At 35.6% G+C, this 25,868-nt stretch overlaps 1 protein-coding gene across 1 annotated transcript in view; it reads left to right on the forward strand.

Annotated features, from left to right (window-relative positions):
- Nucleotides 1-25,603, forward strand: part of SLC45A2 (solute carrier family 45 member 2) — a 52,998-nt gene extending 27,395 nt beyond the window's left edge. Inside the window, exons 3-7 of the mRNA XM_074282719.1 lie at nt 187-527; nt 10,586-10,729; nt 13,702-13,825; nt 20,069-20,274; nt 25,344-25,603. Coding sequence (XP_074138820.1) covers nt 187-527; nt 10,586-10,729; nt 13,702-13,825; nt 20,069-20,274; nt 25,344-25,565 — 1,037 coding nt within the window. The 3' untranslated portion in view covers nt 25,566-25,603. The remainder of the gene's footprint in view (nt 1-186; nt 528-10,585; nt 10,730-13,701; nt 13,826-20,068; nt 20,275-25,343) is intronic.
- The last annotated feature ends 265 nt before the right edge of the window (nt 25,604-25,868 follow it).

Consider the following 25,868-nt stretch of genomic DNA (forward strand, 5'->3'; position numbering starts at 1 on the left):
CTTAATGAGAGGGTTGTTACTAGAACTCAGGACTTGGGGCTCCCCACTACAATCTTTATATGTTTAAACCACTATTATTACTCTAAATAAATGTTAATATAATGGAGGGATGAATAAGGTATAATGGAAAATGAATACAGATGTATTATTCATATCATCATGATATTTCTTCTTTTTCTTCCCCAGGTTTTGGAGGTGCTCTCGGTTACCTTTTGGGTGCTATAGACTGGGGTAATTTGGAACTGGGAAGATTACTGGGCACAGAATTTCAGGTCATGTTCTTCTTTTCGGCTCTGGTGCTTACCACTTGTCTCATCATACACTTGTGTAGCATCCCTGAAGCACCCTTCTGTGATAACCAAGAAGCCAGCACACTACAGCACAACCCACAGGATCCTCTGCTAATGCAGAATGGAAGTTGTACTTATGGTTCTCTAGAAAAAGTCAGAAATGTTTATATGAAAACAGAGCAAACTGAACTAGCCACAGCAAAACTGGAAGAAGCCAGGGAAAATAATGAAAAGCAGGTGAGGATGCTGAAGTCCTTTTGTTTTTGTTTTATTCTAAACTCTTTTTTTCCCCTCTGGCTTTTCTATCTTTTCACTCTAAATGTTAAAAAAATTTATAACGTCAAACGAGAACCTACAACTTCTTGTTATTTGTCATGAAATACCAGCTAAAACTAGTCTTCTCCTGAGTGCTAAATTTTAAATTCCCCAATTAAGTGAAAGTAATGGCAATTTCTCAACTATAGCTTTTCCTTTGGCCATCATATTTCTTTCCTGCTCTAACACTATTAGAACACTAGGATTTGGGGGGCAACAAAAAAAGTGATAACTTTGAATAGCCAGTTCAGGATGTTGTCTGCATGGCTTATAAGAGAGGAAGAAGACAAGTTTATATTAAGTGTCTATCGCATTTGATACTTAAACAATCCTGGGAGATAGGTACTATTGTTATCTCCATTTTATAGTTGAAGAAACTGAAACAGAGAGAAAATAACAGACAAGCTCTAATAAGTGTTTGAGACCAGCTTTGAACTCATATCTTTATGACTTCAAGTCTAGGGTTTTGTTCTAAGTGTCTAAAAATAAATACAAGACAATTTGAAAAGGGAACCAGAGTTGTACCCTGAAAAGAATAAAGGAGCTAAACTATATTCTAGCCTTTGTCATCTCTTGCTTGGACTATTGCAGTAACCTAATGGAGTTCTAAGAATACATCCTCTACAATGTATAGAATACTATATGGTTCCCAAATCTAGTCACAGGTATGGTGATTTCACCCTCCTGTTCAAGAAATGTCAGTGGCCATCTGATGCTTCTAAGATAAAACATTAACTCCTCTGGCGGTTCAAATTTGGCTTCAGACACTTACTACCTGTGGGACCGTGAGCAAGTCACTTAACTGCTCTCTGCCCCAGTTTCCTCATCTGTCAATAAAGATAAATAAATAAAAAAATAGCTACTATCTCCTAGGATTGTTGTGAGGAATAAAAACAAAATAATACTTTTAAAATGTTTTGTTCTCCTCAATCTCATTCCAATCTTTCTTTCTCAGATAATTACTCATTATTTCATATTATTTACTCTTTCTTTTAAAAAAAATAACTATTGAATTTTTAAAAAATAAACAACAATCACAAATTTCTCAAGCCATGAAGACCTGATATCATATGAGAAAAGAATTTTTAACTTTACCATATGCCATCCTTTGTTTAAATATGTTAGTGTGTATACACATATATATATGTATACACGCACACCCATACACATAAATATACATATACATATATGCATATATTTATACTTGTCTGGGGATAAGATATTGCTCTATTTTTAATCCCTAATTGGGATAGTGCAGGGAATATGGGCCTAGAGTCAGGAAAACCTGAATTCAGATTTGGCCTCAGACACTTACTTCTTGTGCTCTGTGCAAGTGACTTAACCCTCTATGCTTTTGTTTCCTTATCTACAAAATGGGGATAATAATAGCATCTACCTCAAAAGATTATTGTGAGGATGAAATGAGATAATTTTTCTATTATTAAAGCTTTTTATTTTCCAAACATATGCATAAATAGTTTTCAACATTCATCCTTGCAAAAACCTTGTGTTCCAAATATTTTCCTCCCCTCCTCCCACTCTCTCCTAGATGGCAAGCAATCCAAATTTTTATTAAACATGTGCAATTCTGTCTTCCCAGGTTATTTTTACCTTCCATATCCAATTCTTCCTTTGCAACAACAACAACAACAAAATTTGGTTCTGCACATATATATTGTATCTAGGATATACTATAACATATTTAATACGTATGGGAATGCCTGCCATCTAGGGGAAGGGGAGGAGGGGAAGAGAGGAAAATTCGGAACAGAAGGGAGTACAAGGGATAATGTTGTAAAAAAATTACCTATGCATATGTACTGTCAAAAAAAATGTTATAATTATAAAATTAATTTTTAAAAAATTCTATCTGTTGCTTACAAAAAAAAAAACAACATGTGCAATTCTTCCATACATATTTCTATAATTATCATGCTGCACAACAAAAACCAGATCAAAAAGGAAAAAAATGAGAAAGAAAACAAAATGCAAGAAAACAACAATAAAAAGAGAGAAAATACTATGTTGTGGCCTACATTCAGTCCCCACAGTACTCTTTCTGGGTGCAGATGGACTCTCTCATCACAAAACCATTGGAATTGACCTGAATCATCCAAATGAGATATTTATAAAGCACTTAATTCAATGATACATAACAAGCACTATATAAATGTTTATCCCCTTCTTTTCCTTTTTTTCTTCCTTAATATTTAGCATTCATAAACAATTCCACACTCCTGTCTCCCCAAGTAGAATGAAAAAATATATACAGTTAGCAGCTAGGTAGCAAAATGAATAGATTGCAGGACCTGGAGTCAGGAAAACAAATTCAAATAGAACTTTAGACATTTATTAGCTGTGGAATTTGGGGTAAATTACTTATCTGCTTTCCATCTCGGTTTCCTCATCTGTAAAAGGGAAATATAATAGCAAGTACCTTCCAATATTGTTATAAGGGAAAAAATGAGATCATACTTTGAAAAATTATCCAAAAATTATAAAGTATACTATAAATGCTAGCTATTATTATTATCAAGGGCAGCTAGGAAGCATGGTAAGTAAAGTGCTGGGTCTGGAGTCAATCAGGTGTGAATTCATGGCTTCAGACACTTACTAGATGTGTGACTCAGGCAAGTCACTTAACCCTATTTGTCTTACTTCCTCATCAGTAAAATGGGGACATACTTGAAATAGAAATGACAAAGCATTCCAGCATCTTTGCCAAAAAGATTAAAACAACAATGACAATTATCATTATTGCTATTATTATTAGCCAAACAAATCAAGATCAGTCATCATATAGGAAAATACATCTTGATACTATACCTCTAGCCCATCACCTCTCAATCAAAAGCACATAGTCTCTACTTTTCAGAAAAGCTGACCTACTTTCTACTTGTACATCAGTGATGTCAAACTCAAAAAGAAACCAGAACCATTCATCTCTATATAAGAATCACTGCAGGCAGCATATAGATTTAATTTTAAACTATGATGTCATCTATATTCCATTGCATTTTATTTATTTTTGTTAAATATTTCTCATTTGTATTCTTATTAGGCTAGCACATATTTGGTAGTGTTGTGTATAGTGTCTTGGACGGCTCAGTTATCCGTGCCTTTCCATTCCTTGGCTCCATGCTTTTAAAGAGACCATTTCCCGTGCTTGGAACATTCTTCTCTTCTGCCCTTGGAACCCTTATCGACCTTCAGAGCTCATTATATGTGGCAATCCAGATTTTCCTGAGTGCTAGCATTCTGTACATAAGGCTCCCTATGTGTTCTATTTTATATCTATTTTGTTTAATTTTTCTTATTTATATGCTAACTGGGCCCAGCCTCACTCCCTCCCCATTACTTTGTAGTTCTTTTGTATATCTTGTGTGGTTACTTATCTGTATTGATGTCTTTGTATCCCCTCCAGTAAAATGACAGCACATTCCATTGGGTTGGGCACATCATTCAATGTTGCCAAAAAGATTATTTTATGGAGAACTCACACAGGGCAAGTGCTCACAATGTGATCAAAAAAAAAAAAAAAGTGATATAGGACTCAAAGTCCCTTTTAAGAACTTATTATATGACACGGGAGACACAGGCACAGGACCGCCCAGCATGGTGTGCCCTCATCAGAAAAAGTGCTGTGCTCTATGAGCAGAGCAGAAGTGAATTAGCTCAGAAGAAAAGTGAGATGTGTTAGATAATCCACCCCAAATGTTCACAGGGACTATTTGTGTCCGACTTGTGGCAGAGTTCTCAGAGGTCCTATTGATCTGGTCAGCCACAGTCCGACACACTGTAACTTGACTCTAACGTGGTGATGCCATTTTGATCTTCTTCAAGAATGAAGAACACCAACCAGCCAACCATTCTCTTTAACATGATTGGGACATGCTATTATTGTTCACCTTTGTTCCATTCTTCATGCCCCCATCTGAAGTTTTCTTAGCAAGGACACCGGAACAGGTTGCCATTTCTTTCTCTAGTATGTCCCCATTTGACTGATGAGGAAATGAGGCAAACAGGGTTAAGTTGACTTGCCCAAGGTTACACAGCAAGTAAGTATTTGAGGTCAAAATTGAGCTTAGAAAGAACTTCTTGACTTCAGACTCTGAACTTTATCCACTGGGCCACTTAGCTGTCTCTGGGATATAATAGTAGATATTATATAAATACTTGTCGCTTGATTGATTGAATGAGGTAAGGAGGAAGTGGATTCTAGACATATAGGACAAACTGAACAAAAGGAAAAAAACAAAAAAACAGGAAGTAAGTGAAATTCTGTTATTAGGAAATACCAAGGAAGCCAATTTGGTTAGAACATGGATATATAAAGGGTAATATTGGCAAATAAATCTGATAAACAAGGCTGGAGCAACATTAACATTGTAAAGGGCCTTTGAAGCTAAGCTGAAGACTTTATATTTGATTACAGAAGCTGTAGAGACCCACTGAAGATTCTTTTTTTCTTTTTTGTTTATGAATATATTAACTTTATTTTTAATAGTATTTTATTACATGTCAAGATAGTTTTGAGCATTCACTTTTACAAGATTTTGAGTTACAAATTTTTTTTCCTTCTGTTCCTCCCTTTCCTTCTCCTGACAATGGTAAACTTGTGAATTCTCATAAAACTTATTTCCATATTAGTCACAGTTCTGAAAGCAGAAAGAAATCAAAAGGAAAAAAAAAACATAAAAAATAATAAAGTGAAAAAGTATGGTTCAGTCTTCAGTCAATGCATCAGTTCTTTTTTCTTTTAGCTTTTTATTTTCAAAATATATGCATGGATAGTTTTCAATATAGATCAGTCTTCATATATTAACATATATTAACATAACATCATATATTAACTAACTTGTTTTTTCAAGAACAAATGCCAAAACAAACTATAAAAAATGAAGTTAAGATACGAGAAGATCAGAGAGAAGAGAGAGAGATATCACTGGAAAATATGTGGCTTTGAAGCAAATACAAAAACAAATGATGTGAGCTGGAGGAAGGGGAGTTTGTGCTGAATTAGTGAAGAGAATGAATTACAAGCTATGTGATGTCATTGCTGCTACTAGTGATAGAAACTAAAAGGACAGCATTTCTGAGTGCATGTTCTGCTGGGACAACCTTTGATCATTATGATAGGGCCATAAGATTGTAGGTATAAAGTTGGTAATGGATCTTAGAGATAATTTAATAAACCCTCTCATTTTACAGATGACCTTGAAGCCCAGACTTGTCCAAAGTCACAAGGCAAAAAGCCAGGATTTAAACTCAAGTCTGATGATTTCAAATCAAGCTCTCTTTCTGATGCCATCCCCCTTAGTTTAATCTTTCTCCTACCAGAATGAACATGTCCAAGTCCTTTAATCAAGTTGTCATCTGGATACAATAGGCAGGTCTATAATCCTGTTTGCCTCAGTTTCCTTATCTGTGAGCCAGACATGGAAATAGCAAACTGCTTTGGCATCTTTTGTCAAGAAAATTCCAAAATGGGGAGGAAGAGCATGAAGAGTCTGAAAAGACCTGGCTCCTGATATTCTAGAGTCTCCAAATTTTTTGAACACCAACATTGTCTCTTTAAGCCTCATTTAACTCTAATAAAATGTATACTTTGGCATAGTACAATAATAATAATAATAATAATAATAAAAGCATTGTCTGTCCTAAACTGTTGTGGTCAGACACAGGGACTCAGATGTGCTCTGACTGGGGCAGTCTTATTGTTCAGTTTTTTCAGACTCTTCATGCTTTCCCTTCCATTTTAGGGATTTTCTTGACAAAAATGCCAGAGCAGTTTACTATTTCCGTCTCCTTATTACCCTTTTACTCTTGGTTACCCTGATTACTTAATGTAGCCATTGCACCCTTCATCAGACAGTGATTAGCGGACTCTGTCAGACTTTACAATACACTCAAAACCATTGTAAAATCTCTTGTGACTTTATCAGAGAAATTAGGGAACTAGGGAGAAAATGGCGATTGAATTTTCATTTTTGTATTTAAAACCCAAAGGGGAAGCTGAGAATTTTCATGCCTGACTCTTAGTAAAATAACAAGTCTAATCTGAAAGCTCATGAGGATTTAAAAACAAAAGCAGAAATGGGTTTCAGAGAAAGCAAGGAAATGAGCTGAATAGCATGCATGAAGCAGAGACCCAAATTAATGAGTTAAGCAAAAGGGAATACCTATTGTCCAGTGCATTAATTGAGTTAAAGATCTGGTTTCTTGATTCTTATGCATCTTCTTAAGTTCTACTTAGATATCACCTCCTTCATAGGCCTTTTGGGATCTATCCCCTTAATAATGAACTTTGCCCTTAAATCTCAGATAGCACTTTACATTGCACCTCTTTAACGTGATATTTTAATCGTGATATTTTCCTTTTATCACCTATATATTTTTCATTTCCCCATATTATACTCTTAATTCCATGAAGGCAGAAAGTATCTTATCCAAATCTTGTATCTCCTCTTAGGGTTATTAGCATTGTGGTCTGCTCAAAATAAGCTCAGGATACAAGCTAGATGAAGGAGTTTATGAGTAGAGAAGGATTAGTTGGAAGCTTAGTGTCCAGGCTTTTCTTTCTCAGTCTGAGAGCCTCTTTGAACTTCAGTTTTGTTTTTTTATAAAATGAACCAAGATAATTTCTGAGTTTCCAGCTCTAACATTTTGTGATTGATTATTATCTATTTTTATTTTCCCTTCTCTTTTTCCACTGAATATGGATTTATCCTGCAGCTTATAAATACAAATATGTTAATATGTGGAACTACTTGATAGTAGCCAGGAAGATAATTATAACTTTTCATTAACATACTGCTTCAAGATTTTCTCTAGCATGCAAAAGTCTGATAGGAGGGTCCCAGTAGGACAGGGTACAATCTGGTTCTTGAAACTAAAAATTTAAGAATGTCTATGAATGATTCTTGTGGTCTACTAGTTGTGTGAATTGGAACTTAATTAAATTTCTGAGAATTAGTTCAGTCATCTAAAAATAAGGATTACAATAATGTACTACCAATCTTACATTATCAGAATCAAGCAAGATTAAAACATGGAAAATGTTTTATACACTTTAAAGTTTAAAGAGTAATCTGTAAACATTACTTATTGATATCATCAGACTTTTGGTAGTACAGCATATATAATGCTGGGCTTGAAATCAGGAAAATTTATCTTCCTGAGTTCAAATCTAGTCCCAGACCCTAGCTTTGTAACCCTGAACAAGTTATTTAACCCTGTTTAACCCAGTTTCCTTAACTATAAAATGAGCTGCAGAAAGAAATGGCAAATCACTCCAGTATCTTTGCCAAGAAAACTGCAAATGGAGGTCATAAAGAGTTGGACATGACTGAAAAGGACTGAATAACAAATTGACATAATTGTCATCATCATCATCATCATCATCATCATCATCATCAGTCAGGGTTAGGAAGAGTTAGTGTGATATGCTAGCCAGATACACTGACAATCAACAGATGTATATATTTATGAATGGCCTTCATTGTGAAAGGAGTTTATATACTTTTCAAACATTTGTGGCACCTTTAGAAAATTAAATTGTGTTGGGACAAAAACTTTACCAAAAATTCAGAAAGTCAGAAATATTTAATATACTATAATGTTCTGATCAGAGGACAATAAAACTATGTTCAATGAAGGACCTTTGAAGAAGTAGTTATAAATTCATTGGAGACTAAATAACTTAAGCCCCTAAAATAAAAAGAACAAATAGTAAAAAATTCTATTAGAGAAAATGACAATAGTAAGACAATAAACTTATGTGATTCAGCTAAAGCAGTCTTTATGAAGAAATGCATATATATCTAAAATGGTTTCATTGACAAAAGAGAGAAAGAATCAATAATTGGGCATAAAACTAAAAAAAAAACTCTCCAAATTATGTGTTCCCCTGCAATAGCAACAATACTAGTAGAAGTGTTTATATTCATTGTTATTATGTTTTTATAACAACAATATATAACATTTTATAGGGTTTTAAGATTTGGACAAAGTATTTTTTTATTAATTTTATAATTATAACATTTTTTTGACAGTACATGTGCAGAGGTAATTTTTTTTTACAACATTATCCCTTGTACTCCCTTCTGTTCCGAATTTTTCCCCTCCTTCCCTCCACTCCCTCCCCTAGATGGCAGGCATTCCCATACATATTAAATATCTTATAGTATATCCTAGGTACAATATATATGTGCAGAACCTAATTTTTTGTTGTTGTTGTTGTTGTTGTTGTTGCAAAGGAAGGATTGTATTCAGAAGGTAAAAATAATCTGGGAAGAAAAACAAAAAAAAAATGCTCAGAGTTTACACTCATTTCCCAGTGTTCCTTTTCTGGGTGTAGCTGATTCTTGGACAAAGTATTTTTCATACATTATCTCATTTGAGCCTAACAACAATTCGCAAGATATATACTACCAACTTAATTATCCATATTTTGATGATTAGTTGCTAATTATAAAATCATGAAATGGGACAGACATGCTTGGTTCCTTGGATACTCACCAGGAAAGATTGTAATAACAGATGGGAATTGAGATTGCAATCACACTTTAATAAGGTACAAAATGTGTGGGAGAAACAGGTATGAAAAGTACAGAGACAAGACATAGAAAAAAGTTACAGAGGCAAATGATATTGGGACAGGAGATGGTGTGGTGATGGAAGGCAGACAGGATAAAAAAGGAGGAAGAAAATGGGAAGGGAATGAATCAATAGCATAATGGTGGTCATAGAACTGAAGCAGCATGGACCCTTGGTAGATGGAAAAATGCTCAGAAGAAAAGAGTTTGAGATCTCATTTTATGGATTTTTCAGGAGTAACACACTAATGCTTATCTGTGTGAGCTTGAATCTTCATTAACATATTCAAATCGTCTCATTGGTAAGACTAAAGTTAACAGCCATGTCATCTCTGAGTTGTCAGCACCATTTGATGTTCTACTGGTCTTATTTTAGGTATCTGGAACTTATGTGAGATTTTCATATCAAGGAACCAAAGTCCCTGACAGCAGAACTTAGATGGTTTCCCCTGATTCAGAACATGTTATCAGGATGTGGTTTTTAGTTAATATATGATATAATTTGTAAATTATGCTCCTTTGATCTTTGGGATGGTTTGTCCATGACTTAGAGATTCCTCTTAGCAATCTTACTCCCTAATATTGCTCCTTTTATACTGGCTATTTATAAATTTACTTATTATGCCAATTAAAGGTGGCATAAGGTAGTCAAGGGAACCAAATCAAGATATAATTTTACCACAAGACAATGAGGAAACTGAGATTCAGAGATTGATCTGCAATCATATCACCAGTAAAAACCAGAGGTGGGATCTCAACTCATGTCTAAGTTCAGTGTTTTCTCACTATCTTATCTTGTCTCTCCTAACATTTGTGTGTAGGAAGGAGTGTTAGTCATCTTATGTAAAACCTCACCCAATTCTGACTTTTGGGAAGTAGGGAGGCTTTTTTTGGAGGGGGTAGGTTCATTTTATAAATGATTAAACCAAAGTTTAAAGAAATTAAGTGACTTGTCCAGAATCATACAGCTAATGTCACAGAAAGAATTTGAAACCAGAACTTCCTGACTCCAAATCCAGCATACTATATCCACTATGCCATGTAGCTTTTTAAGGAAGTTTCATAGATATAATAAGTTAATTAGGGGATGATGAATGGCCAGGTGAAATGCCTCTCCTTAGAGTTATTACTACTATTACTTTCAGTATACAGTATACAGTAAGCCCCAAGTACATGGGATTTCTAAGGCACAATGTAGCACAGTAGAATGAGTTCTCAATTTGAACTCACATAACTTGGTTTGACTAACTTTCTGTGGGAGCTTGTATCTCAGTTTTCTCATATGTACAATTATGGGAAAGGCACTTAAGATCCCTTTCAGTTTAAAATTGATGATGCTATGATCTTATAATGACCTTACCTTTGCTTCTTGTTTTGTCCTAGACTCAGAGCAAGATGACTTTAAAGTCTTTGCTGAAGACTATTTTGAGTATGCCTTCTCACTACCGCTATCTCTGTGTCAGCCATCTCATTGGATGGACAGCTTTCCTTTCCAATATGCTCTTCTTCACGGATTTCATGGGACAGGTAACACTGACATCCACTCACATAGACCAATCAATCAGCAAGTAATTGCTGAATTCTGACTGCTATATTTTATTGTGGATATAAAACAAGAACAAGGCATAAGTCTTCAAACAAATCAGGAACACTCTATGGTACAGTAAACATTAAATTCAGTTTGAGATTAGATGTAAAGTTCAAATAAACCTAAGTGCATCAAAGAATGAGCTTGAATTAATGAAAGGATAAATGAATGAAAAGCATGTATTAAGTATTTGCAAAGTTCCATATACCGTATGAAGTGTTGAGTACACTAAAACAAACTAGTAGAACAGTCCATGCCCTCAAGGAGCTTAAATTCTAATGGGGTAAAGACAATATATATTGGTGGCCAAGGAGCAATATTTTGAACAGGAATATCACCCCAAATACAATTAGGAAACAGTTGTTCACCAGGGATGTTTGCCAGCATCAGAAAGGTCTAGTGCCAAAGAAGAATTTCCTATGAATGGTGAGATCTTCCAGGTGCTATTATTTTTAGATGACAATGTTGATTGTATCCATTTCTGGAACATTACAGAGCCTCCTAAAGAGCTTTTGTAATCACTCAAATTTGGCCTAACTATGTACACAGAAAAGGCCAATATAAAAGAAGAATACCTACCATCTAAGCTATGATTTGAAGTTGAATTGATAACTTACAGAATTCAATCATATCTTAGATGGACACTGCAAAGTGACAATGATCTGAGCTTAGAATTCAACAGGCAGGTTGAATTGCCTTTGAGAAAATGTAAAATTAGTGACTCCAAGCTTATCTTTAAGACAAAAATTCATCTTTTTTTTAACATAAATATTTTTCTGGTGATGCTGTATGACCAGAATCATGGCCATTCTATAATGAGTCATGGAAGACTACATTCCACAAACAATTGAAGCTAATGGTTAGCCAAAGAGCAATGGAGAGAAGGCTGTAACATATTACAAATAAAGAATTAAACAGGAGTAGTGCCAATAATGCTATTAAAGAAAGTTAAGGAAATTCTATTAAAGAAATTAAGGCATACCCAGTGGAAAGTCTGTGTGCTCCATTGGCATCTTTGAGAAATCAACACAGTCTAAGGAAGGTCTCCAGGAGAGGGTGTATTTCCTGTGATGAAATTATAGAAGGACATGGACAAAAGGTATACAAGACCAGATGACCATGAAGGAGTTACATTCTTTACCAATGGTTGGAATGCCCACACTGATGAAATCACAAAAATATCAGACACTGGAGAAGCAAGAAACAGGAGGACTACTTGGTTACCAAAACAGAAAATATGAAACAGAGAACAAAGGGATAGAATTCCAAGAGGCACTTCTAGGACCCAGAAGTGAACCTTAGAAAAGAGGTACTCATAAGACCCATGGGACAAGCTGAGACCAGGCTAGTATTCAAGAGTACCACATATTTGTCTGACAAGACCTGAGTTTGAACAAAATATATATGCACAATGTGTTACATTCAGCAAAATGAGCATACTTTTGTCCTCTTAAACGTTAGAGCATGATACTAACTCTGCCCTCCTTTCTCCAAATGAACCTCACTGTGGACAGTACTTAGCCACTGCCACCATTTCCTGCATGAGTTACAGTCATGCTTGAGAAATGATGGTAGACATATATTCAGTCTAATTAATATTGGGGCTGATTCTATCAATAGGCAAAGTTTTACTTCTTGTTCCTATTAGTGCCTTATTCTAAACAACAGGGCTATTGATTATTATCTGTGGAATGCAGCTTCAATAGAAGGTATGCTTCTTGAGGGATACAGCTATCTTCCTTTCATTTTAACACTCCTGGCTGCTAGATTATTGATACTTAAACTTGCCAAAGGCAACTTTGTGTGTCTGCTAAAGAGTATTTTTGCTTGCCTGAAATAGAATGAGCAATTAATGTTTGTTGATTGATTATAAGACCTGGAAGTGACATTTTTTGTTGTTCAGTCTTTAAGGTATGTCTGACTTCATAAACCCATGGAGCATATAGCGTGCCAGACCTTCCATTACCCTCCCTCTCCTCCATTATCTCCTGAAGTCTGTCCAAACTCAAGTTTATTGTTCCATGAGACTATCTATCCATCTCATCCTCTTTCATTCCTTTTTCCATTTGCCTTCAGTCTTTTCCAACATCAGGAGCTTTTCCCATTAAGTCTTGTCTTCTCATCATGTGACCAAAGTAATTAAGCTTTAGTTTCAGTATAAAACCTTCCAACCTTAAAGATCATCTAATCTACTCCCCTCATTTTATACATAAGACAACAGACCTAAAAATATGAAACAAAAAAATAAAAAAGAATATGAAGTGATTGGCCCAAAATCACACCTTGGGCAAGATTACACAAAATAAGTGCCAGAGCTAGTTTTCAAATGCAATTCTTCAGACCCCAAGTTATACCCTCACTTCCTTAAGAGTGTATCCTTCTAGAATTACTTGTTTCAGATACATTTTAAATGTAATATAATAAAGACAATTTCTACCAATAGGAAGAAAAGTTCCTTTCATCACATACCTGTCTGACTGCAAAGGAAGGTATATATTGGAGAATGATGGGATAGAAGGATGAACATAACATGGGTGGACAGATTATTATAGATCTTCCTTGAAAGGTAGAAAAAGGCATTTGAATTTGCTAGAGTAGCCCTTAGGGAGCTACTGATAGTCTCCCAAGAGGGTGATGGAGCTAATATTTCAAGAAGATTAATCTGGAAGCAGAATAGATTAGGTAGGGGCTATCATAAAAGCAAGAAGGGCAGTGAAGACTCCAAAAATAGCTTCTTTTCCCAAATGGCTCATAGGCTTTATTTCACGTGGTACAACGTTGCTCTTTGGGTAGTAAACAAAAACATTCGAGTAAGATTTTCCAGTGTTCTTGGCTATGTGATATTCTGGTATCATAGAAATAGACCAATAAATATGCTTTACTCAGCAGTTCAATTCACTCTCTTTTTCAGATTGTGTACCATGGGGATCCTTATGCTCCGCACAATTCTACCAGTTTTCGCACCTATGAAAGAGGAGTGGAAGTTGGATGCTGGGGCTTATGCATCAATTCAGTGTTTTCCTCAGTGTATTCTTGTAAGATAATCCTTCTCTTCCTCCACCCTTCCCCACCCCTTAATGACAAAGACAGATACAGCCTGGTTAAGAAGTATTTTTGCCTGCTGCTTTTATCACTCTGAAAATTGATATGAGATCTTTAAGTCATCTATGTAAGGGGGAGGGGAACCAATTTCAGAGCTATATAAGTAAAATATTTTTCCCCTTATATCCTATAAAAATTTTAATTTTTTTGAGAAAAAAAAATTAATTTTTTTATTTTAATATTACTTTTATTTCCTGATGTATCCTTCTGTGCTCCTTTTTCTAGAAAGTCATCCATTTCAGGGCTGGGAACTGAGATTTCATCAATATAGGAATATTGCCTCCTGTGTAAGACAACTTCCTTTCCCAATGCAAATCAGCTTCTTCTCTGCAATTTTTAGTCTTCATGAGTTATTTGGTGCAATAAGTCAAATCCAGAGTCACACATCCAGTATATGTTGGTGGTTGGACTTGAACACAGGTTTCTCTGAGTCTAAAGATGTTATAACTCATAAAGAAGAATTTTAAAACTCAGCAAGACAAAGCAATATATAAACTGAGTCTAATAGTAAATACAATATTTCATATCTATGGTCTCCTCCACCTCTGTTCCATCCATTTGCAAAGAAAACATGGATCAGTTTCTATTTTTGTATTAATTACTGGATCTCAAAAATAAGGCCATAATCTTCTGATTAATGAGGAATCTGTCCTTTTGACCAAAGTTATCACAGTCAGTGTTAATCTGGTAAAAGAGATTCCACTTATAAGATAGGAACATGTGCTCCTCTGTTAGGCATATTCCTATTAGACTATAGATTAATGATTCTATGTGAATTTGGATGGAGATCATTAGTAAATTTTGCTTCCTGGTCCTAGATTGTTCACTATTTTAAGCAATGAATTAAATGAAGCCATAACATGCATAACATACATAACACATTTATAGATGACACAGATCTGGAAAGCTTACTGATATCATAGACCCAAGAAAGATCATAGTGGCTGTTAAAGAACACAGGACTGTAGTGTTGGAAGCACAAGCTTTATTCTGGGCTTGATTGTGCATTCATTAGCTGTATGTCCATGGAGAGTCCCTGGAGAATCAAAATGCCAAAACTGGAATAAGCTTCATAGACTAAAAAGAATGGTCTCTATAATAGATCGTAGAAGTGGGACATTCAGACATTGTTTGCAGATCTAAGGCCCACTTTTGGACCTTTCTCATTATTAGAAAATTTTCCCTTACATCAAACCTAATTTTCCCCACTGTAATGTTTACCGGCTACTCCTAATTCTTCCTTCTGAAGGCAAATAGAACAAGTCTAATCTCTTTTTCAAGGAGACAACTATCTTTTCCCCTTCCCTGCAACTTCCCAAGTCTTTTCTTCTCCATGCAAAACATCCCAAGTTGGTCCTTTTATGATATAAGCTCATTCTATAATTCTATTAGCTACCTTCTAAATGTTTTCATTTGTTTTTTTGTTTCATTTTTATTGATTTGAAATGTTTAAACTGAACATTTTTTTTTTACCATAAAGAATGTGAATTCACAAGATTTCCAGAAATGGAAGAGGGCAGGGATGCATATTTAAAATTCTTGGGAAAACAGACTATAAGCATTCTCATGTATTTGGAAGTCCTTTTCTGTTTCAAGTATGGGTTGAACTAGCCGACTTAAAATGACTCTGAAATTTTGTGATTCTGAATCAATGAAATATTTGAAGGGCTCTCAAATACATGGAATAGGAATTAGACTTATTCTGCTTGACTCCAGAAGTCAGAACTAAAGAAAATAGCTAAGTTTCAAATAAGCAAATTTAAGTTTATTATATAAAAAGAATCTTCCTACTGATTAGAACCAACCAAAACTGGAATGGGCTGCTTCTTGTGACAGTAAGTCAAAAGTTCTCTCTCATAGTAGGTCATAGGTTCCTGGATTTGGAAGTGGAGGTAATGAAGTTTAATGCTCTCGTTTTCCAGATGAGAAATCTGAGGCCCAGACAGATTAAGTGATTTTCCCAGACTCCTAATAAGTGTCTGAGTTAAGATTCCAATGTATGTTTTCGAAATTTCAGGTCTAATCCATCATGCATTATACCTCACTCTGACTCTTAAAAAGGAATTAGGATGACCACTTGTCTGGAATGCTGTAGAGAAGTCTCCTATTCTGTCAAGCGTTGAACTAGATGACCTCTCCAATAAACTTCCACTTCCATGATTTGGACACCTTGACTACTATCCAAAGACCACGATTATTTTAGTATCTACATTTATATATGATGATTGTCACATTTATTTTAAATTCTTTTAGGAGAAATAAAGCTTTGCTAATCTAATTCTAGTTACTATGTAAAATAATGTTATTTTATATTTGAATAGCTCTTTAAGTTCAACAAAGTACTTTCCTAAAAATCCCCTTTTGAAGTACGTAGTGAATCCTTCTTCCTCCTTTATATGGGGTGAAATAAGCCCTGAGAGATGATATGGCTTGTCCAAGACCACACAGCAAAGAAGGGCCATAACTGGGATTTAAATGTGAATTACCTGGTTCTAAGTCCAGTGCTTTTTCTCTTCCACTTAATCTGAGGATATCATGGGCTCATCAATTTAATTCCAACTCAGATCTATCTCATTGCAATGCTCAATATGGTTACTATTTTGATCATCTTTCATGGCTATTATATTTGATGACTTGCCACTTGGGCATTATCATGAGTCAGAGTGTTTCTTTTGTTTCTTTTTAAAATATTATTTTGCTTTTCAATCATATGTGAAGACAATTTTTAGCACTCTTTTTTTTTTTTTTTTTGGTGAGGCGATTGAGATTAAGTGCTTTGTCACCCAGATAATGTGTCAAGTGTCTGAGGTTAGATTTGAACTCAGATCCTTCTGACTCTAGAGCCAAGAGATCGATCCACTACATCACCTAGATGCCCTTAGCATTCATTATTTACATAATTTTGAGTTCCAAGTTTTTATCCCTTCCTCCCCTTCCTCTTCTTAGAGAGTTTTTCATTTTTGAGATTTTTATATACCCCTTTTAAACCTCATCAACCCAAAAAATACAGCTTCCTCCTAGAGCCACTAAGGCAGGAAAAGAGTATGTAATTAAAAGAGAGTCTTATGGCACATCAGTGACCAAGTGAGAATCAGAATTAAGAATTAAATATTCCTCTGACAAATGCTGAGTAGTTTTGTCTAAGCTGTCATTACAGCTGTAGTTTTTAACAGAATATCTTTATATCTCCAAAATTCACTTTGCTTTCATTGGTGTTCTCTTTTCCTGGTCTCTTTGCCTAAATAAATACATTTCATTGGTCAAAAAGAAACCCCCAGATCCTAGAAGTTTGTCATTAAATAATGATGTGCATATATCTAATCTGACAAGAATTAGCAGTAGTAGCAACAGCAACAAAAACTTGATTAGCTTCATTTTGTTTTTCTGACCCGGGGTAAAAGCTTTATACATGCTATATGAAATTAATGGAAGAAACACATTGCCAGTTTGTCATTTCCTAAGCCCTGGCTTCCATCAAAATGATCTGAAGCACTGTGACTCCAATTGAAGGTAAAACTAAGCATCTGATCTCCTAGGAGAAGAAGAGCTAAGTGGTTAGCTGGAGAGATGTAGAAAATTCCATTCTAGAACAGAAGGAGAACTGTTGAAGTTTCTTCATTATTCATTATGTGTGTGTGTGTGTTTTGTGTGTGTGAGAGAGACAGACAGACAGACATAGAGAGAAAGAGAGAGAAACAGAAAAAAGCATAAAAGATGTGTAAGAGACAGAGAAAGAAAGAGACAAATCAGGAAGAAGAAAACAGAAAGGAGATACAAAGAGAGAGAAGGGAGAGGCAGAATAAGAAGGAATAAAAGAGCCCAAGTTAGAGAAAGAATGAAAGAAAGAGACACAGAGAGAGAGAGAGAGACAAAGACAGAAGGAAAATGAGAGAGAGAGACAAAGACAGAAGGAAAATGAGAGAGACAGAAACAGAGAGAAGAGGGAGGATATAGAGACAGATAAAGAGAGAGGGGAGGGGGTCTTTGAAGTGAAAGGAGAAATGAATTAGGAAGGCTAAACGTAAAGACTTGAACCAAGGAAAAATCAGTATCTTCAGGATGGAAAGACAAAGACTGTCAAAATACATCTCTGCATGACACTCTCTTGAGTTCAAAAGTAATGACTTTATGACCAATTTTTTAAAAAATAAAGTAGTATTTTTATTAGAGGGGCAGCAGAGTACAGTAGGTAGAAGCCTAGACCTCAAGTCTGAAAACATAGTTTGGGATCCAAGTTTGTGACTTAGTCACAATTGGGCAATTAACTTTCTCCTCTAAATTTCTACTTACATTGATAGAGATAATAAGGATATGTGATGTACATTTCTCCTTTTTTGTTGTTTTTTAAATTTTTTAAAAAGACGATCAGGGTTGCCCAGGGTCACATAGCTTTGCCAAGTGTCTCAGGCTAGACATACTCTACATTTCTTACAGGATTTTTGTGAGGATATTGCTTTGTAAACTTAAAAACTTAGAAATGTAAGCCTTTGTGGAGATGCAGTCTTCAGTGGTGGATAGAAAGCTGTCTCTGAATTTCAATTTCTTTAACTAATTAGTTAGCATTTATACAATGACTTTAGATTCCTGAGTACAAATCTTATCTCATTTGATCCACAAAACAACTCTGGGAGGTAGGTGTTAGTATTATTCTCATTTTATAAATGAGGAAGCTGAGACTGACAGAAGTTAATTGACCTGCTCACAGGTTGTTAAAGTTAATTGACCGCTAACACAGTATGTGACTAATGAAAGATTTGAATTCAGGTTTGCCTGATTCCAAAGTCCAGATCTCCATCTTCTATCCCACAGATAATTCAGGGCCTGTCTCCTCTATTCCAACCTTCCTTTTCCCTAAGGGAAAAGGAGAGTTTTGTGAATCAAATTATCTAATTCAAATTCACATTCAAGTGCAAGTTCAACAAACATGTAATAAGAACTTATCATTACAAAGTACCACGCCAGATCATAACTGAAATATAAAATTTGTATAATTCTCATTCTCATGGGGTTTATATTCTAGTCTAAGGATATTACAAATACTCATATAATATAATGTAGAATTTTTGTTGTTTTACTGTTTCAGTCATGTCCAACTCTTTTGTGACCCTATTTCATGGCAAAGATATTGGAGTACTTTGTCATTCCTTTCTCTCACTAATTTTGCAGATGAGAAAACTGAAACAAATTTAAGTGGCCTGGCCAGAGTCACTACTAGTAAATATCTGAGGTCACATTTGAGCTCAGGTCTTCTTGACTCCAGCCTGGTGCTTTAACCAATGAACCACATAGATGCCATAAAATAGGAAATAATAATTTGCAATTTCATAAGGGAATTTTTACAAGTTTGTGTGTGTGTGTGTGTGTGTGTGTTTAATTGGGAGGCCAAAAGGGAAAAGGCTAGCAATAGTGATAAAGAAAAAAAAATCATTCAAACATTTTAAAAATAGAAAAGAAGAAGAAGTTCAGGAGGAAGCACAGATAATCAGGATAATTTTGAAAATAACAATAAAACAATAAGATCTATAAAAGTTGAAGACAACATAAAAAAGATAAAAATGAAAAAAGAAAGTAATATGAGGAATTATGTACTTTTTCAAAAAAGCAATAAAATTCAATATTAAAAAAACTTAAAATTAAAAAAAAAAAGCATTAAGAACACAGAGAGGTCCTAGCAAAGTTCTATGTGAAGTCCAAGAGGAACCCTTACCCATTGTTCATCCCAATTAAATAATTGTCAAATCTTCCCTTCATTTTGCACTGAGCACAATCTATGAAAATTTGATGAATTGTCCCAATCCTTGAAGCTGGTGCAGTCTTCCACACCTCATCTACAAGATAGAGTTACTACTGAAAACACTGGTCCAATTCCACCAAGAATATGAGGTTCAAGCTTTTGCTCCAATTCCCCTAGTCTCCCCCCCTTCCAGGTCTCAGTGTCCCTGTCTTCCTGTTTGCTTTTAAGCGACTTGAAAACTTATATCTAGTCCTTCCTTTGAAAGACAGATACAGAAAAGTGATTTTCAAAGCTGCATATTTCAAGCCAAGATAAATAAACTTTGATTCCTGACTACTTATCCTCCTAACATGAATCTGCAAAGCAAAAGACTACTTAAAAACATTTCCTTTTTGAAGGCCAGGCTACCTATAATTTTTTTCCTTCTTTCTTCTTTCCACAGATTTTCAGAAAGTTCTGTTATCCTACGTGGGATTGAAAGGTCTTTATATTATGGGGTATCTGCTCTTTGGCCTAGGGACTGGATTTATTGGACTTTTTCCCAATGTCTATTCCACTCTAGTTCTGTGTGGCCTCTTTGGAGTGATGTCGAGCACTCTGTATACTGTGCCCTTCCACCTTATTGCTGAATACCATCGGGAGGAGGAGGTGAGTCTCTGAATCTTAGCTCCCAGAAGATGGTTTTGAGAGGTCCTAGGAAAAGAAGCTGTTTTATAAGCCTTGGAAGGTGGGGCTACTTGAAAAGGTCAGAGGAGTAGCAGAAATCCTACCAGGCTAGTTTCAAACCATAGTGGCTCAAGTTCCCCACCCAGACATCCAGCCATACTAAGAACCATCATAACCCCTTAAAATACCTTGTTCACATGAGCAGCAGTCCCTATTTGCATAGCACTTTCTAGTTTGCAAAAAACATTACATATTAATGCAATCATGTTTGCACTTCAAAATAACCCTGTAAGTTAGATGCTACCTGCATTCTTTCCATCTGAAAGATGAATAAACAGAGACTCAGAGATCATGAAATCACAGAAGTCATAAGAGATGGCTGGCTTCTACCTAAAAAAGAATTTTCACTACAAATTTTCAAGAAATAGTCAGCCAGGATTTTCCTAAAGTCTTTCAATAAAAAAGGAATCTTTATGACTTTGGAAGTTTGGATAGTGCTAAGAAGTTTTCATTACATTAAGCCTTACTTTGATTTGAAACTTCCAGGTACTGCTTATAATTTGGGGACCAAACATAATTCCCCTCCCATGTGAAATATTTGAATACTTGAAAACAATTTGCATGTCCTTCTGAGTCTGTTTTCTGAACTGATAATCATAGGTAATTGGTTCTAGAATTTCAATGGCGAGGCAGTATGACTTTGCATTGCATTATGATCTCAGCCATCTCTGGGAATGTCTATGAGAGGGATGATTAAATTGTGACCATCACAGATTGTGCAACTAGGTGTCATTGTCAGGACCACTAATTAGTGGGAAAAACAAATGGCTTGGAGCAGTTAGAAGAATGAGGAAACAACTTTTTTATATGACAATGAAAACTGCATTTTACTTCTCAGCTGCTAACCATTGGCTCTCTGGCTTTGGACCAGCTTTGTCAGTAGATCTTCTTGTAAAACTTCTAATTGTGATTGCTGTCAGAACAGCTCCACACAAATTTGTCTCACTTAATAGTGTAACCCAGTGTTTTAGTCTTTTGCTTCTTATCTCTCCAGGCATATAGGATGGAGAAGGAAGCTGGATGAGGAGATCATGTTCACCTACCCTATTTATTCACTGATTAGTTCAGCCTGCCTGTCCATCTTCAATATACTCATGTGGAATAGCTGCCATAAACTTGGCCTTCCAAATAGAAACAGTTGCATTTAAAACTGTAGGCAAATCACTTAATCTCAGCGTCCCACCTCCATTCAGTGTTTAAGACCATAAGTTGCAGAATAGTTGTCAGTCTGCATTGGTGGGGTGAGTTTCCTTAGTTAGCAGGGTAATTCTTAGATGAAATCAAAATTTTAGAAAAGAAAAGTCCAAATTTACATATAGATAATTAGAGAGATAGATCATTTATTTTAAGATCTTACTGTGTAGACACTGTACTAAATAAGTAAGATACAAATACAAATAAGCAAAACAGTCCCTACCCATAAGGGGCTTATATGCTAATGAGGGAAGGCAGTACAAAGCAGGAGGGCAAACAGGTGGTTCAGTGGACCATTGGGTCTGGAGCCAGAAGAATCTGGATTCAAATCCAGCCTTAGATACTTACTAGCTACGTGACTCTGGGCAAGTCACTTAACTCTGCCTCAGTTTCCTCATCTATAAAATGAGTTGGAGAAGGAAATTCAAAGTATTTGATGTCTTTGCAAGAAAACCTCACAGATGAGTTAGACACAACTGAACAATAACCAACACAAAGGGGAAGTATAACATGGTATGTTAATAGCCAGGAAGTAGAATGGAGACCTGGCTCCAGGCAAGGCAAGGCAAAAGCCTTACCAGTTAGAGACCTCAGTGCCAAGGGAGCAGGATCAAAGATTCTTATTAGCAGAGAATGAGGATGAGGAATGTCAGCCTTCTGGACATGTGCAAATCCACTTTCTTTCCTCCTCCACCATGGTTCACTTCTACCTCCACTTTCTTGTCCAAGGTCAACATTTGGTGAAATTCAAAGAAGAAATCCAGACATCATGTCTGTGACCTATCCAAGGATCTTGGCACTTTTTTTTAGGAACAGTGCCACCTTGGAAAGTCATCCCATCATTATAGTCCAGTTGTCAGACATCAATAAATTAAAATACTCAAGCCTGCTTGAAATTCAAGTGTAAGAAAGATTTATTGGATCCAAAGAATGTGAATGAACAAGAGAGGAAAGGATCTGATCTGATTCACTGCCCTCTTTTCTGTGATCAGAATTCAATCATGTTTTAAAGTCTGCTGCTCACCTCATTAAAGGGATTGTCTCTTCTACTTGATTTGCCTGATTTTGACACTAACAAAATGAACTAAACTTCTCATACTAAGTGCACCCTAGGGCAGGATAATGAGGTAGCTGCATCCAGCTGGTCACCTCTGGTGAAATCCTCCAGCACAATACTCTCCACCACAAATCCATAATGTCAAGTATTATATTCCAAAAATAGAGAGTAACTTCTGTAGAACTAATCATTCAGAACTTAGAGGTATCATCTTACTCGGCAAAAGGTAAACTATTGAAGGCCAAATTCCTAAAGGAAAATTTTCTCCCATCCAAATGTTAATATCACTTCATCTATATTTTTGTTTAAAATTGTAACTACAGGAATCACGAAAGCTACCTTTGCCTTCCAGTATTTTCAAAATGTTTTCAGAGACAGTTTAAAGAACAAAGTATCATTTCCCCCATTTGTGAAGTAGAAATACACAGATTATTCTTCTCATCTTCCCCTCTTCCCAAACATTCTCTTCCTTCTTAACAAGTTGAGGTTATTGTCAGGGGTTCATGACTGCTCTGAGAGCTGGATCACATAGATTCTATTTATAGAAAGTAAGAGTCTTTAACTACTCCCTTTACTTAGTCAATTGCTCAGCTTTTACTAAACCATCATGAAAAAAAGGTATATTGTAACTAGATGCAATAATTATGTGAGTTCATCTTTATTTGGAAATAATTTATTTATTATTGCATAAATATTTGATATATTTTCTCCTATTTTTAATAGAAATGGAGAAATAATTTCAGTATGAATGCTCAATTTAATATTAATAATGATTGAATTTGGAACTCAACATTTTAAAATGAATACTAAAAATTGTTTTTACATGTACTTGAGGAAAAATAAGGTATTATTAAAGTAAAAAATTAATAATGATCATTCTATATCTTCCACTAAAGACTAAAATTCAGAAATCTCCAAATAGTTTGAAGACATTGAAATTCATAACACATAACTCATGAATAACAACTGAAAGAAACCTGAATGTAAGGATGCTCACTTCTTCCTATGGTATTTTTATAGACAAAGTCAAAACATGGAGGAACTGCAAATGTCATTCTTAAATAAGAAATAAATCAGCCAAGCCTGGGTAAAGACCTCCTCACCAGTGACTCTTCTTAATCTAACCTCCTGGGCCAATTCTTCTGTTGTTTAATCAGCTACAGAGAAAGAAAGAGACAAACAAGGATCTTGACTCAAGGTGCCTGTACCCCAGGAAAAAACATCAAAAGAAGACTCCTGGCATCCGGATTTAGAATGACAGGTTCTACAGAAATATGGATTCCTATAAATAAACAGAAAACAAAGGGGTTTTAATACTACCAATACAGAGGTGAAGAGTTTGAATAGCTTCTTAAGTAAAAGAAGTACCTTTTTTTTTAAAGGATATATTATAGCTCTTCAACAATAATTTGTTTCTGGAGAATAGAGACAAGTAAGGGCATCAAGGTGATGCAGTAAATAGAGTGCCAGGTCTGGGGTTAGGAGGACTCATCTTGCAGTTCAAATCCAACCTCAAACACATTATCTGTTTGACTATGAGCAAGTCACTTAACCCTGATTGCCTCAGTTTCCTCATCTATAAAGTCAGTGACAAACCACTCCAGTAATTACCAAGAGAACCTCAAATGGGATTATGTCTGAAATAATTGAACAAGAACCTAGTGATTAAGTTAAATCTAATCACAAGCCCTAAGTCTGTTTTAATTGCCTTTTAGAGGCTATGAGGGGAAAAATGAGTTGTGAACTAATTTAGAATTATTGTCACTGTGTGTTCATTCCTATCTCCCTAGCTCCCAGACAAAAGAAGTGATTTGTTGGATGTCACCCAGATGCAGATTGCAGAGTCCAGATTCAAATTCAGAGGCCCTGCCCTCAAAGCCAGCATATCATTTTACTCTAAAGTTCTGAGCTTTAACACTCAGAAAAAGAGACCACTAAATAAATTGTTTTTGTTATTATTTCCTTTACTCCCATCAAAATATTTTGATATTTATTTGGAAAATTAACCACTACATATGTAATGGCACTTAATTGTATAAGAAAAAGAATTATTCATTGTGTGACTTTTTTCTGGGAGTCGGGGGTCCAAATAGATAGTCTATAAAATCTCTTCCAACTCTAGATCTGTGATTTTATGTTCTTTGAATCTCTAGTTTTAAAACCAGACACAATGTGACTCCTTATTTGTTAAATCATTCAAATGGCTTCTATATCAACTACCCCTATTCATTTGAGCCAGGGAAATTTTTACTTTTTAATTTTGTTTTGTCCATGAATAATTTATTTCCGAGTTGGTATATGGGGAGTGAACAGGAGAAAGGAAGCTAGAAAAAAAGTTTTCCTACATCTGCTTGTGGTAAAGTATGACCTCTCCTGAGAATATTAATATTTTTAAAGACCCAGTACATTAATACTATGAAATAAATGGTACAAGTGAAAATGAATTGATATGGTGAAATGTCAGGAGAGTAAGAAGCTGGGAGAAGAGATATTTTTAATCAGGGAGATTGATCGCAGAAGTCCTCAAATGGCACCATGCAGCAATCAATCGTCTCTCTCTCTCTCTCTCTCTCTCTCTCTCTCTCTCTCTCTCTCTCTCTCTCTCTCTCTCTCTGTGTGTGTGTGTGTGTGTGTGTGTGTGTGTGTGTCCCTGTTTCTATCTCCCTGTTTCTGTCTCTCTCTGTCTCACACACACATATCCCTTATGTGATGGACTCTTGTTCTTGTGCTCTTGTTACAGAGGCAACAAGACACAGGTTTGGCCTCCAGTAGTGGCAGAGGGAAGGGAATCGACTGTGCCGCCCTGACCTGCATGGTACAGTTAGCTCAGATCCTGATTGGAGGAATCCTGGGGTTCTTAGTCATCTCTGCTGGCAGTGTGATTGTGGTGGTGATTGTGGCTTCAACTGTGGCCTTATTTGGCTGCTGCTTTGTGGCTCTCTTTGTTAGATATGTGGAATAAAACAATAAACAATGGAATTGTATCAATTCAACAAGCAATCTCATCCCTCTGGTTCTTTGTGTTTTGCCGATCAGCAGAAGACTTGTATTTTCTTCAGGGAAACAAAAAGAAAAGAAAACACAGTCCCTTATCCTTAAGAGATTATGGTCTACTGTGTGAACTTAGGTTGTGTAACAACAGTGTTGTCTTCCTCTTGTAGAGAACCCCAAGAGCTCGCCCACAGAATTCCGACAGAGTACCAGCTGACTTTCCAAAGCTTGTTTGCAGACCTATAGAAGTAAATCTGGCAGGAATACTCAGGGT

This window comes from Sminthopsis crassicaudata, chromosome 1 (genome assembly GCF_048593235.1).
Source record: "Sminthopsis crassicaudata isolate SCR6 chromosome 1, ASM4859323v1, whole genome shotgun sequence".
Taxonomy (NCBI): Eukaryota; Metazoa; Chordata; class Mammalia; order Dasyuromorphia; family Dasyuridae; genus Sminthopsis; species Sminthopsis crassicaudata.